Here is a 12,464-nt window from a genome sequence, read left to right as displayed (position 1 = left end):
TAAACTCAACAATTCAGGCAATGGCAACCCACTCCAGTACTCTTGCCTGGAAAATCCCATGGATGGAGGAGCCTGATAGGCTGCAGTCCATGGGGTCATGAAGAGTCGGACACGACTGAGCGACTTTATTTTCACTTTTCACTTTCACACATCGGAGAAGGAAATGGCAACCCACTCCAGTGTTCTTGCCTGGAGAATCCCAGGGACGGCGGAGCCTGGTGGGCTGCCGTCTATGGGGTCACACAGAGTCGGACACGACTGAAGCGACTTAGCAGCAGCAGCAGCAACTAACTTTTGTCTGTACATAAGATCATGAAATGCATTCATTTCATAAGCAAGCACGAGCAGTTACCAAAGTAATCAGTCTTCAGGGCTGCTTCGGTATCTTACACCATCTGTCTACTTCTTCCTACCACCCTGTCTGGTAGTTTGCCCTCTGTGTGAGCTTTGCTTTAAGGTGATTTTGAGATCAGTAGCCTGTGTATAGTACAGTACATTGTAAGGTCCCTCTCTAAGTGAAAGCAGTAATCAAAGCATCAATTTCCTTCAGATTAAATATGCATGAGCTAGTGAAGAGTACCTGATAAGAATCCTTCCATCTAGGTTGGAGATAGTCCTTTAAATCATACCTTTTCCAGTATGAATAATCCCCTGGTTGCAGGTCATGGGGCACCAGATCTTCATCCAAAGACATATTAATAAATGACATTTCAGAAACAAACTGGAGTGTCCTTTTAATAATTCAGCTAAAAGTTACAACAATGTAACAGCAGAGCTATCTGGGAAGTAAGTCTTAGTAAATGAAGATTTCAATGAACACAACTTGAATTTACTTTCCACATAAACATAATCTTTTTCTCCCTAAAATTACCTTCGTTTCTACCAAAACAAGACTAATTTGTTTGCAAAATAACTCTGGTTTCAATAAACTTGGCCTGATGATTTATACATGTGTAATCATACAGGCCTTTAGAAACTGGCTTTGGTAAAACTTTTCATATGGAAATTCAGATTGAATTTTTAAAAGGCCTCGTAAGGCCAAGAAAGTCATGCCAAAGCCTTGTCACAGATTTCACCTGTATTAACTACAGATTTGAGTCAATTTCTCCCTTTTCAAGGGCCCAAAATAATTTGAGATCGCTGAACCTGTTAGGAGATTCTTTCCCTAATTTATTTGATTTTCAAAGTTTCTGGAAACCTAAGAGTTTCCAGTCCCTGGAGGGATCAAGGAGAAAGAAAAGATAAACATTTCAATTCTGTTTAAAAGGTATAATTCGCCAAGTTGCTGTAACTCATAATTAGTTTGAGGTGGGGATACTTTTCCAGATAAGAGTCTTTTATCTGGAAAAGAAAGATTGAAACTTAGTAATACATTAGCTAGAAACCATAAATTTATAACCATATTCACTATTTCACACAGTACTACATAAATAACCCTTTTTGTTACCAGTTTTATGAAGCCATCAGATTTTCCATTAGAACTGCTTAATTTCTTACCCAGTTCAGCAGATGTGTCCTCATAGTTATCAAAATCCTGTGCTTGTCAAAAAGTCTTTTCTAAGAATATTCTTGAAGAGGAAATATTTTTGCAAAGCCATCAGAATAAAATAATAACTGTCTATGAATGCCTAAAGACTTAAGAAGGCATGGTTAAAGACCCGCTTACTACACAATCGACAAAGAAATTTGGTTACAGCTGTGACATACATTTTAAGATAATGACTTAAATTATGACTGATAACATTTTGCCAGAACTTATCAGATTCTTAGAAATTCAATATGATTTCTAGATTAATAGCATTTATTCATATAATGTAACCTAAGAAGATTTTTACTTATTTGACAATGCTTCCCAAGTAATTTAACATACCAAATTAACTTAATTAGCTTATATATCTCTCTTTGGGACGTTTCAATGTTCCTATGAAGCAACCAAAACTTGACTAGAGGTCAGAGAACTATGTTAGAATTTGATCTGGGAAATTTTTCACCAAAAATATCAAAAAGTTTCAAACTACTTGGTCAAACAGGATCATAGGTCACCGTGAATCAGTATTTATCCACTTAACCAAAATGACAACTGAAGATCTCAAAGGTAAAATAAGGAAGTTATAACAGATTCCCGGCTAAAGGTAGGAGATCAGTATTTTAAGAAAACTATTCTCTAACAGAGAAAAAAAAAAAAAAACAAATCCTGCTTTTATACCAACTTACTTTTAAAATTTACAGAATTAAATTTATTCTAAGCCAACCATTCCCATGCACAAAACTCTGTTCTCAGTGTTATTTTCCACAAATCTTCCATAAATTTCTGTATCCACATTAATTTGTCTTTTATTTTTATTTTTTCTATCCAGACAACCAGCTCTAAGACAAAATTACTTTTTTTTTTTTTTTAGCATAATGCAGTTCTACTCCTATCTTTTTCTACTGAAAACACAAATCCTACTTTGCCATTGTATACTGAAATGTTTCCCTTATTACTTTTAGCAACTTTAATTTCATATCTAAATTCAAATCCTCAATTCTTAAAACCTTAATTATAAGTGAAAACTAAGAAGTAAGCAATTATGAACTTTTACATTAGCATTCTGTAGATTGGCAAACATAAAACCAATAATATTTTCTAAAGCTATGTGCCTTTTGTAGAAAATATCTCAGTGTAGCACCAAGTATATTTTTTAATCATCTAGATACCTTTAATTTCTTTGTAAAAGGAAGCCAGTTTTCAGTGATTAATGTCTTGGTATCTTGTTTTATTTGGAAATGACCTATTTAATAAACTTTCATCATTTGACTTAATTGATCACAACTCTTAATTTCAAATGCCTAAAATCTGGAGAGATTGTTTATTAATTTTTCCTTTTAAGTGTAGTTGATTTACAATGTTGTCCTAGTTCAGATATACAGCTAATTGATTTATATTCTTCCATAGTAGCTTATAGAAAGATATTGAGTATAGTGCCCTCTACCATACAGTAAGTCCTTGTTGGTTTGGGAGATTATTTCTAACAAGGTATTTCTAAAATGTAGTTATTCCTAAGGAGTTTACCCAAAAGCTCTTATTTATATTTAATTTATTTACAAAGATGTCATCATATGAAAAGCACTTTTTCTTTTCTTTATAAGCAATGCAATGATATTAAGGAAGTTAATTTTTATTGTTTCTCAACAACAATTAAGTTCAAACATTGAAAAAGAGTTTAACATTTTACATGAAGCAACCACAGGCAATAATTTTTTTTTAATTTATTTATTTTTAATTGAAGAATAATTGCTTTACAGTATTGTGTTGGTTTCTACCAAACATCAACACGAATCAGCCACAGGTTTACCCGTGTCCCCTCCCACTTGAACAAACCTCAAGTGCTTATTGCAGCTCTATTTACAATAGCTAAGATAGTCTAAGGTAAATGCATAGTTCATTAACATAAGAAAAACATTTCCATAAGAAAAATGCATTGGTTAGCTTTAAGTTCAGGTGGAACCAGGTATTGTCATGGCAACACAGAATTTTAGAAGAAACCTCTTTTAAATTTTGTATAGAGAAGGAGAAAAAAACATCTGACACTTGCAGTCTATTTCCTCCACCTGGAGGCCCCTAACCTTCCTGATATACTCTTCCCCTGTACTCTCACACGGAAGCAACCTAGATGTCCATTGACAGAGGAATGGATAAAGAAATTATGGTACATACATACAATGGAATATTGTTCAGTTATAAAAAGGAACACATTTGGGTCAGTCCTAATGAGGTGGATGAATCTAAAGACTCTTATACAGAGTGAAGTCAGGAAGAAAAACAAACAATGTGTACTTACACAAATATATGGCATCTAGAAGGATGGTACTGATGAGTCTATTTGCAGAGCAGCAATAGAGACACATAGAGAAAAGATTTATGGACATAGCTGTGGGAGAGGAAGGAGAGTGTGGGATGTATGGAGACATACATTGGCATGGAGACATGTCAACATAGATTACCACGTGTAAAGCCGATGGGACTTTGCTATGTGACTCAGGGAACTCAAACCAGGGCTCAGTAGCAACCTAGAGGGGTGGGAAGGGCAGGGAGGTGGGAGGGATGTTCAAGTGGTAGACTTTTAAGATTTTTTTAAACTCCTTATTTTAAAAATAGCCTTTTTTTCTCTCTTTCTGATAAAAATTCCCTTACTTCCTAAAGAAGATTATGTAGAATGTTTACATCTCAAAGGCATAAAGAAGGAAGGGAAGTTGAACCAAGGACCTTTGTTCCTTAAGCCCAGAACTTTTAGAATATCTGCAAGACTTCGGAGATCAAAAAAGTACATTTGGGGATTGGTGAAAAGGATAAGAGGACTTAGAATTATTTCTAGATCTTCATTTCTGTTCTTATAAAGGCTTGATTTATAAGGCAAGTAGTAAAGTAGTGAAGTTGCTCAGTTGTGTCTGACTCTTTGTGATCCCATGGACATAGCCCACCAGGCTCCTCTGTCCATGAAATTTTCCAGGCAAGAGTACTGGAGTGGGTTGCTATTTAATCCTTGGAGGCAATATGAATGATATGGAGTTTGCCCTAACCATCCAATGATGTTATCCTCAATTCCCTTCTTTACATCAAGAAAAAGATCTTCAACTAAAGTGGAAATCAATCATAATTGACAAAGACATGTTCCCCAATGTTCATTGCAGCACTATTTACAAAAGCTAGGATATGGAAGCAACCTAGATATCCATCAGCTAATGCTCTGGTGTATATATACAATGGAATATTACTCAGCCATATAAGGAATACATGAGCCAATTTTAATGAGGTGGATAACCCTAGAGCCTATTACACAGAATGAAGTAAGTCAGAAAGTGAAAGGCACTCAGTCGTGTCCAACTCTTTGCAACCCCACAGACTATACAGTCCATGGAATTCTCCAGGCCAGAATACTGGAGTGGGTAGCCTTTCCCTTCTTCAGGGGATCTTCCCAAACCAGGTCTGCCCCATTGTAGGCAGATTCTTTACCAGCTGAGCCACAAGGGAAGCCTGTAAGTCAGAAAGAGAAAAGCAAATATAGTATATTAATGGATATATATATAGAATCCAGAAAGATGGAACTAATGAAGCTATTTGAAGGGCGGGAAAGGAGATGCATAGAGAGCAGACTTGTGGACACAGGGGGAAGGAGAGGGTGGGCTGATTGAAAGTGTAGCGTTGAAACATATACATTGCCTTATTTAAAATAGCCAGTGGGAACTGGCTGTATGGCACAGGGAGCTTAGACCCAGCCCTCTGTGACGCCATAGAGAGACGGAAGGGGTGGGGGGTGGAGGGATGTTCAAGAGGGAGGGAACATATGTATGCCTGTGGCTGATTCATATTAATTTATGGCTAAAACCAACACACTGTTGTAAAGCAATTATCCTCCAACTAAAAATAAATTTAAAAGTGTGATAGTCAAGGATTAATGCAAAAAAAAAATTTTTAAAGGCTATTCATTGAGACCTACTTAAAGGATATAATTTGAAGGAATAATAAATTTCTACTCAAGAATAAAGAATAATTAAAATATTGCTTCTTAAAAAAGTGCTATATTCTAGATTTAGAACTGTGTGTCTGAGGAGTGTTTTAATAAGCTTTTCCACAAAGGCTTCAGAAGTTTTCTTTGCCTCTGGCTCAATAGTTTCACTTTAGTTTAGAGGAGAAGGCCTTGAGAAAAAGTTTCCAACAAGCTCTGAATGTCAGCTTCCAATTTGGCCAATTTCCTAACATACAATTAAAAAAAAAATCCTTTGAATATCTTATAGTTTTCTGTTGGATAAACAGTACATACTCCTGGGTCATAAATACTGAACAAGCCCATAAGGCAAGAGGTGTCCCAAAGGGTGCAAAAGACACTACCCCACCAAGTTCCACAGCTATACCAAAGATAACAAAAAGAGAGAAAGAAAGGCTTAGATAATTCCCTTGAAAGCTGACAACAGTGGTAGGACCCTGGCTGCACCTGGAGTGCAGCCCACATTTCCTCCCAGCTAAAATTTTTGGATCTTTAAATTGGTTGTTGCCAAGCCAAGTTATCAGGACAGAAGTTAGACAAACAGGAATGCAATGGCTGTGCTTGAGAAAGAAGGAATCCACAACCATCAGGTACTCAAAAGCAAATTTACATTCAAAGATCTAATTCTTAAGAATGTTTACTGCCTACCAGTCTGAATTTAGAAAGAAAGGGAGAAGGTGAAGTTTTACCTCCTCTGTTAGCCATGTACTACTGATGGAGACAGCGATGAGAGAACTGACTTTGGTCAGAATTCTTACCTTTGCTGGCTTCTGGTTGTTTTCCTGGAATCCTTTCTGCAGGCTCTGGAGTGAGTAGTGTGTTCCAGCAAATCCCATCCTGGTCATCTAGATTTTAGAGAAGGAAAAGTCACACTCCCCCTACCTTCATAATGAGTTCTTGGCTGAGATCCCCATTACACTCAAGTGTTGTGTTTAGTCGCTCAGTCTTATCTGACTCTGCAACCCCATGGACTACAGCCCACAAGGCTCCTCTGTCCATGGGGATGCTCCAGGCAAGAATATCGGAGTGGGTTGCCATTCTCTCCTCCAGGGGATCTTCCCAACCCAGGGATCAAACCTGCAATCCCACATTGCAGAAGGAATCTTAACCATCTGAGCCAGCAGGGAAACCCAAGAGCACTGGAGTGGGTAGCATATCCCTTCCCCAGGGGAACTTCCTGACCCAAGAGTCAAATCAGGGTCTCCTGCATTGCATGTGGATTCTTTACCAGCTGAGCTATCCAGGGAGCTCTTTTATTCTAGATCACATCATAAATGATAAGATTATCGAGGTTACAATTTCTCCACTGTGGCCACTGTGATTCAAGATGATCTTTGGTAAGGCTAGCCTGCTGGTCCAGCCCTAAAACAAAATGTTATTCACCTGAGGTCCCACACTGGACTCAGTCCAACTTAAGTAAGGTTCAGACTGACTCTAGACTCATTTAAGTTTCTAATCTTGATCCAGTTCAATCCCAGACTCAGTCCTATTTCTAGTGAAGTGAAAGTCACTCAGTCGTGTCTGACTCTTTGCAACCCCATGGACTATGGGATTCTCCAGGCCAGAATACTGGAGTGGGTAGCCTTTCCCTTCTCCAGGGGATCTTCCCAACCCAAGAATCAAACCAGGTCTCTGTGTTGCAAGCAAATTCCTTATCAACTGAGCTATCAGGGAAGCCCATTCAATTTTTAAGTCAGACCCAATCTGGTTTTAGCCAGTTTCTGGACACAGTCATGAAGGAGATGTGCTCAAATAACATCTGATACCTCAAGGAAAAGCTGCAGAGCTAGAATCTGAGAGGGACTTACCGCCTCCAGAAATCCCTGACAAGACAGCGGAGGTCAGGGGCTCAGTAGGTACCAAGTCTGGTTGATTTTGCTTCTGGGGGCCCTCAGGGCATCTTCTTTGGTATCTTCTTTTTATACCAGAATGTTTCAAAGATAAGCTAAGACATATTACAATTTTTAAGAGCTTCTTTCAGTAAAAATTGAGGGTGGGATGACTTGGGAGAATAGCATTGAAACAAGCATATTATCATATGTAAAATAGATGACCTGTGCAAGCTTGATGCAATAAGCAGGGCACTCAAAGCTGCTGCTCTGGGACAACCCAGAGGGATGGGACGGGGAGGGAGGTGGGAGAGGTTTCAGGACAGGGGACATATGTACAGCTATAACTGATTCATGTCTCTGTATAGCAAAAACCATCACAATATTGTAAGGTAATTAGCCTCCAATTAAAATAAATAAATTAATTTAAAATAAAAAATAATAAAGTCAAAGGGGAAAAATCAAAGAACCAATGAGATAAAGCATGCAATATGTTTAGTTCCTCACACATAATAACTGCTCGATAAATGGTAATCATTATTGTTTAAAAGCAATCAATTCAATTGGACAGCATCCCTCCTAGGAGATAGTAAGGAGCTCCAAGGGATGAATAAATGAGAGACTTTTGTAAGCAGAAGAGAGCAGAAACAAAGAGGTTATATTAGGAAAAGAGCAGGTTGGTTATTACAAGGTCACTTTCCTTTAGGGGAGGGAAGGGGTCTATCCAAGTCATCTCTTGTGTTATTGGAAAAGAGGGTTTGCTCTGACCAGTGTGTTCTTTTGAGAAAACTCTTTAGCCTTTGCCCTGCTTCATTCTGCACTCCAAGGCCAAGCCTGCCTGCTACTCCAGGTGTCTCTTGACGTCCTACTTTTGTATTCTAATCCCCTATGATGAAAAGAGCATCTTTCTTTTTTTTTTTTTTTTTTTTTGGTGTTAGTTCTAGAAGGTCTTGGAAGTGTTCATAGCACTGTTCAAGTATAGCTACTTTGGCATTAGTGATTGAGGCATAGACTTGAATTATTGTGATGTTAAATGATTTGCCTTGGAAATGAACAAAGATCATTCTGTCATTTTTGAGACTGCACCCAAGTACTGCATTTCAGATTCTTTTGTTGACCATGAGGGCTGCTCCATTTCTTCTAAGGGATTCTTGACCACATTAATAGATATAATGGTCATCTGAATTAAATTCGCCCATTTATGTTCATTCTAGTTCACTGATTCTGAAAATATTAATGTTCATTCTTGCCATCTCCGGCTCGACTATGAACGATTTATCTTGATTCCTAGACTTAATATTCCAGGTTCCTATGCAGTATTGTTCTTTACAGCATCAGACATAACTTTTACCAACAGACACATCCACAAGCGAGCATCACTTCTGCTTTGGCCCAGCTCTCTTTCTGGAGCTATTTCTCCACTCTTCCATAGTAGCACACCGGACACCTACCAACCTGGGGGGCTCTTCTTCCAGTGTCACATCTTTTTGCCTTTCCATACTGTTCATGAGGTCCTCACAGCAGTAATACTGGAGTGGTTTGCCATTCCCTTCTCCAGTGGACCACGTTAAAGGAAATCAATCCTGAATATTTATTCCAAGGATTGATGCTGAAGCTCCAATACTTTGGCCATCTGATGCAAAGAGCCAACTGGATAGAAACAACCCTGATGCTGGGGAAGATTGAGGGCAGGAGGAGAGGGAGGCTCCAGAGGATGAGATGGTTGGATGGCGTCACCAACTCAATGGACATGGGTTTGACCAAACTCTGGGAGATAGTGAAGGATAAGGAAGCCTGGCATGCTGCAGTCTGTGGGGTCACAAAGAGCCAGAAACAACTTGGTGACTGAACAACAATAAGAGGTCTATCAAGCAGATTAACTGGTGCTGATCAAGAATTTTTTATGGACCTCATTGAGATTCTATTTCTGGGAGAGCCAAATCTGAAATTAGTCCTGGTTTGGGATGGCGGGCTTTGCATAAGGCTCCATTTGGGGCCTTTAATCTTTTTTTTTTTCTTCTTCAAATCAGTTAACTGAAGAATCCCAGAATATCACATTTTCCTTCTGTATGGCAGTGATCCCAGCTTCTCATTATCATAAACTGTGTGCATGTTCCATGTTCTCAGTAGTCTGCTAATTCTCTAACAGAAGAATTAATTAAACTTTATGAACGCCACTGCCTAGCACTCAACCTGGCACATCAGGTAGAGAACTTGCAAACTCACTCCCATAACATGCTGCCTCATTGTTGTTCCATTATTTTATCTGAGGAAATGGAGCATACATTACATGTATCCAAGCAGACACACAAAAACACACACAATGGATTAGCAATACAAACAGTTTTTCTGAAATCCTCCCATTTTGTGGTTTCTAAACTCTGAGAACATAAACAGATAAAGTGTATTTATATTCTCGAGAAAAAAAAAATTCTTCCTTGTAGTTGGAGAGTTGTATCCAAAATTAAACTTTGGTGAAGGTAGACCTGCTTACCTGTTGCGTGACTTCCTTTTTTCACCACCACTTCTGGCTCCTGCACTGATTCTGCTCTCACGGGATGCATGATGCAGTCACACTGGGAGGCATGTTGACAACTGCATGGACCAGGAGCATCAGGGCGATGGGCATGGATGTTCCCTTTTTCTCCAATTAAGTTTCAGAGCCTGATGCTCTACCTTAGACATTAGGTTTGGATGTGGACTACTGAGAGTGCTGCCTCACGGTGGGAGGGATACAGAGTGACAAGACTTACAGCATCTTGGAGAGCACCTCCATGACAGTGCTGGAGGGATGCTGGCGACGGTGGAGAACCATGGGGGGAAGTGAGCTGGTGTTAGGAATGACTATGTTTTATTGGGCCACTGCTCAGCCTAAAATTCTTCAAACTTCACTTGCATTCTGTGTAGAACATCCAAAATCCTTGCCATAGCTCTCAGGATCTCCTGTAGCCTCACCACCTTCTTCTTCAGCCACATGTGAGTGATGTCCTCCTCCATCCTCACTGTTCAGATCCTTTGGCAGTTCCTGCAACATGACTGGCTCTCCTGCTTGAGGGATTTTGTGGAAATGGTTCCTTCCATGTGGAAGAGTCTTCTTTTCCAACCTTCATCCAGCCAACGCCAACATGTTCTCTGCAACCCCTCAGATTTGGTTAGTGCCCCAGGTTTAGACTCTAGCACACTTTATTTGCCCTTTCTCACAATTCATCATCTTTCAATAGCTTCTCTGCTATGTCTTCCTCACTAGATCATAAGCTCCTTGAGAGTGGACCCCAAGTCCCTACAACTCCAAGGAGCTACCTTGCTGTCCCCTGGCCAGAAGGATGCCAGACCATTGAGAAATATCTGTGAAGTGAATACAGATCTCAAAGCATTTAAAGATAATTCTCTGAGCCGACTGGGCGGTGCCACCAGAAACATGAGGACTGAATGAGCTCTTCCTGCGTTTCTTTCAAACCCTGCTGGGAAGAAGAAGTTTTGAAGGGCAGGCCCTCGAGGTGGGATTCTTGGTGAGGGATCTCAGCCAGGGGCCAAGCCAGGACCCTCACTGTGACATAAGAACATTTTCAGGAACTGATCGTCTACTGGAATTCCTCAGTTCCAAGGTCGTTATTAACTTTAAACTGTTATGCAGTATGAATAATTAGACTGTGGAAAAAAATTAGCACTGATAGTAGTTGCTACTTTAGTCATCAAAATCCTGACATCCTGACTAAGCTCAGCTGGACTGTGTAGACAGTAAGGTTTTGTAACATTGAAGTATAACCTAAAGCCACATCAGCAAAGTCACCCCATTATAAGCAAAGGACCTGAGCACTTTCAAGGAGAGACCCAAGAGATCCTGAGGAATCAAGAACCCCCAAAATGATGATGTGGGAAAAATTGCCTTGAATCAGATTATTAAATATTAAAATAGTATTTCATGTAATCAAATCTCACCTCTGTATCTAGATAGGTTTTGCCTTCTGGGTGTGTGTGTGGTCAGTCTTCTCCAGGTCCTTAAAGTCCCTCATTAGGTACCATTTGAATGCCTAGGATATACTTGCTTAGGGGTCAGTAATCTAAGAGAAAGAAGGGTTTCTACCCACAAAGATCTTATTATCTACTCAGAAGGACAGAAAAAATAGGTGAAACAGAGTTAGAGGAATGAGAATACAACAACATTAAATTCCAAATGATACATTCAGTCCCTTCAGTGAGTCACATTGTAAAAATCCAGCTCAAACTCCAAAGCACCAGTTCCATGTTTTTTGGTCCTCTGGCATTTACCGTTTGGTCAGGGCTTCCATGCTTCCCACTATTTGGTACTATCTTCTCCAATTTAGTAAACTTGAATGCCAAAGGGTTTTAACTCTACTCATTATAGCAAACAGTGATTTTTTTTTAAGCTGCCTTACCTAGAAACTTGGTGAAGAATCTGCCTGAAATGCATGAAACCTTCCTGATATCTGCAATGCATGAAATTTTCCTGCATCAGGGAGATCCTCTGGAGCAGGGAATGGCTTCCCACTCTAGTATTTTTGCCTTGAGAATTCCATGGAGAGAGGAGATTGGCAGGCTACAGTCCATGGGGTCACAAAGAGTTGTTGACAGAGTTGTTGACTAACACTTTCACATACACTTTCACTTTCACATGTAGAAACTTAGTATTCTGTGTTCTTAGCAGATTATCAAACACTGTTAAAGATAGTTTGCATGATACCATTTCATGTGGATTCTCTGCTGAAAGACTATAATCCTAGTGCTTGTATTTCAATGACTTTATATATAAACAGTCAACTTGACCTCTATTACATGAGATATTCAGATTTACTTTACCTAAAATTAAATTGCAGCTCTTCAGTCCATGGAATTCTCCTGGGAAGAATAGTGGAGTGGGTAGCCATTCCCTTCTCCAGGAGATTTACCCAACCCAGGGATTGAACCCAGGTCTTCTGCACTGTAGGAAGATTATTTACCATCTGAGCCAGAAGACAAGCCCTACATTACCAACAGTGCTATTTCAATGATACATTTATGAAGTATTCATTTATTTGCAGAATTCTATCCACATGACCAATCACTGGGATAGGGATTGATATATGGTTTAGAGGGAATCTTGGGGTGGTTC

The 12,464-nt window shown here is 39.3% G+C and overlaps 1 protein-coding gene across 1 annotated transcript in view; it reads right to left on the bottom strand.

Annotated features, from left to right (window-relative positions):
• Nucleotides 1-10,169, bottom strand: part of LOC122693186 (phosphatidylcholine transfer protein-like) — a 62,370-nt gene extending 52,201 nt beyond the window's left edge. Inside the window, exons 1-2 of the mRNA XM_043900756.1 lie at nt 10,108-10,169; nt 9,849-9,949 (exon numbers count right to left, since the gene is read on the bottom strand). Coding sequence (XP_043756691.1) covers nt 9,849-9,949; nt 10,108-10,169 — 163 coding nt within the window. The remainder of the gene's footprint in view (nt 1-9,848; nt 9,950-10,107) is intronic.
• Nucleotides 10,170-12,464: the final 2,295 nt, after the last annotated feature.

Source organism: Cervus elaphus, chromosome 5, assembly GCF_910594005.1.
Source record: "Cervus elaphus chromosome 5, mCerEla1.1, whole genome shotgun sequence".
Classification (NCBI taxonomy): domain Eukaryota; kingdom Metazoa; phylum Chordata; class Mammalia; order Artiodactyla; family Cervidae; genus Cervus; species Cervus elaphus.
The sequence above is the reverse complement of the archived record's forward strand: the minus strand, read 5'-3'. Positions and strand labels throughout refer to the sequence as shown.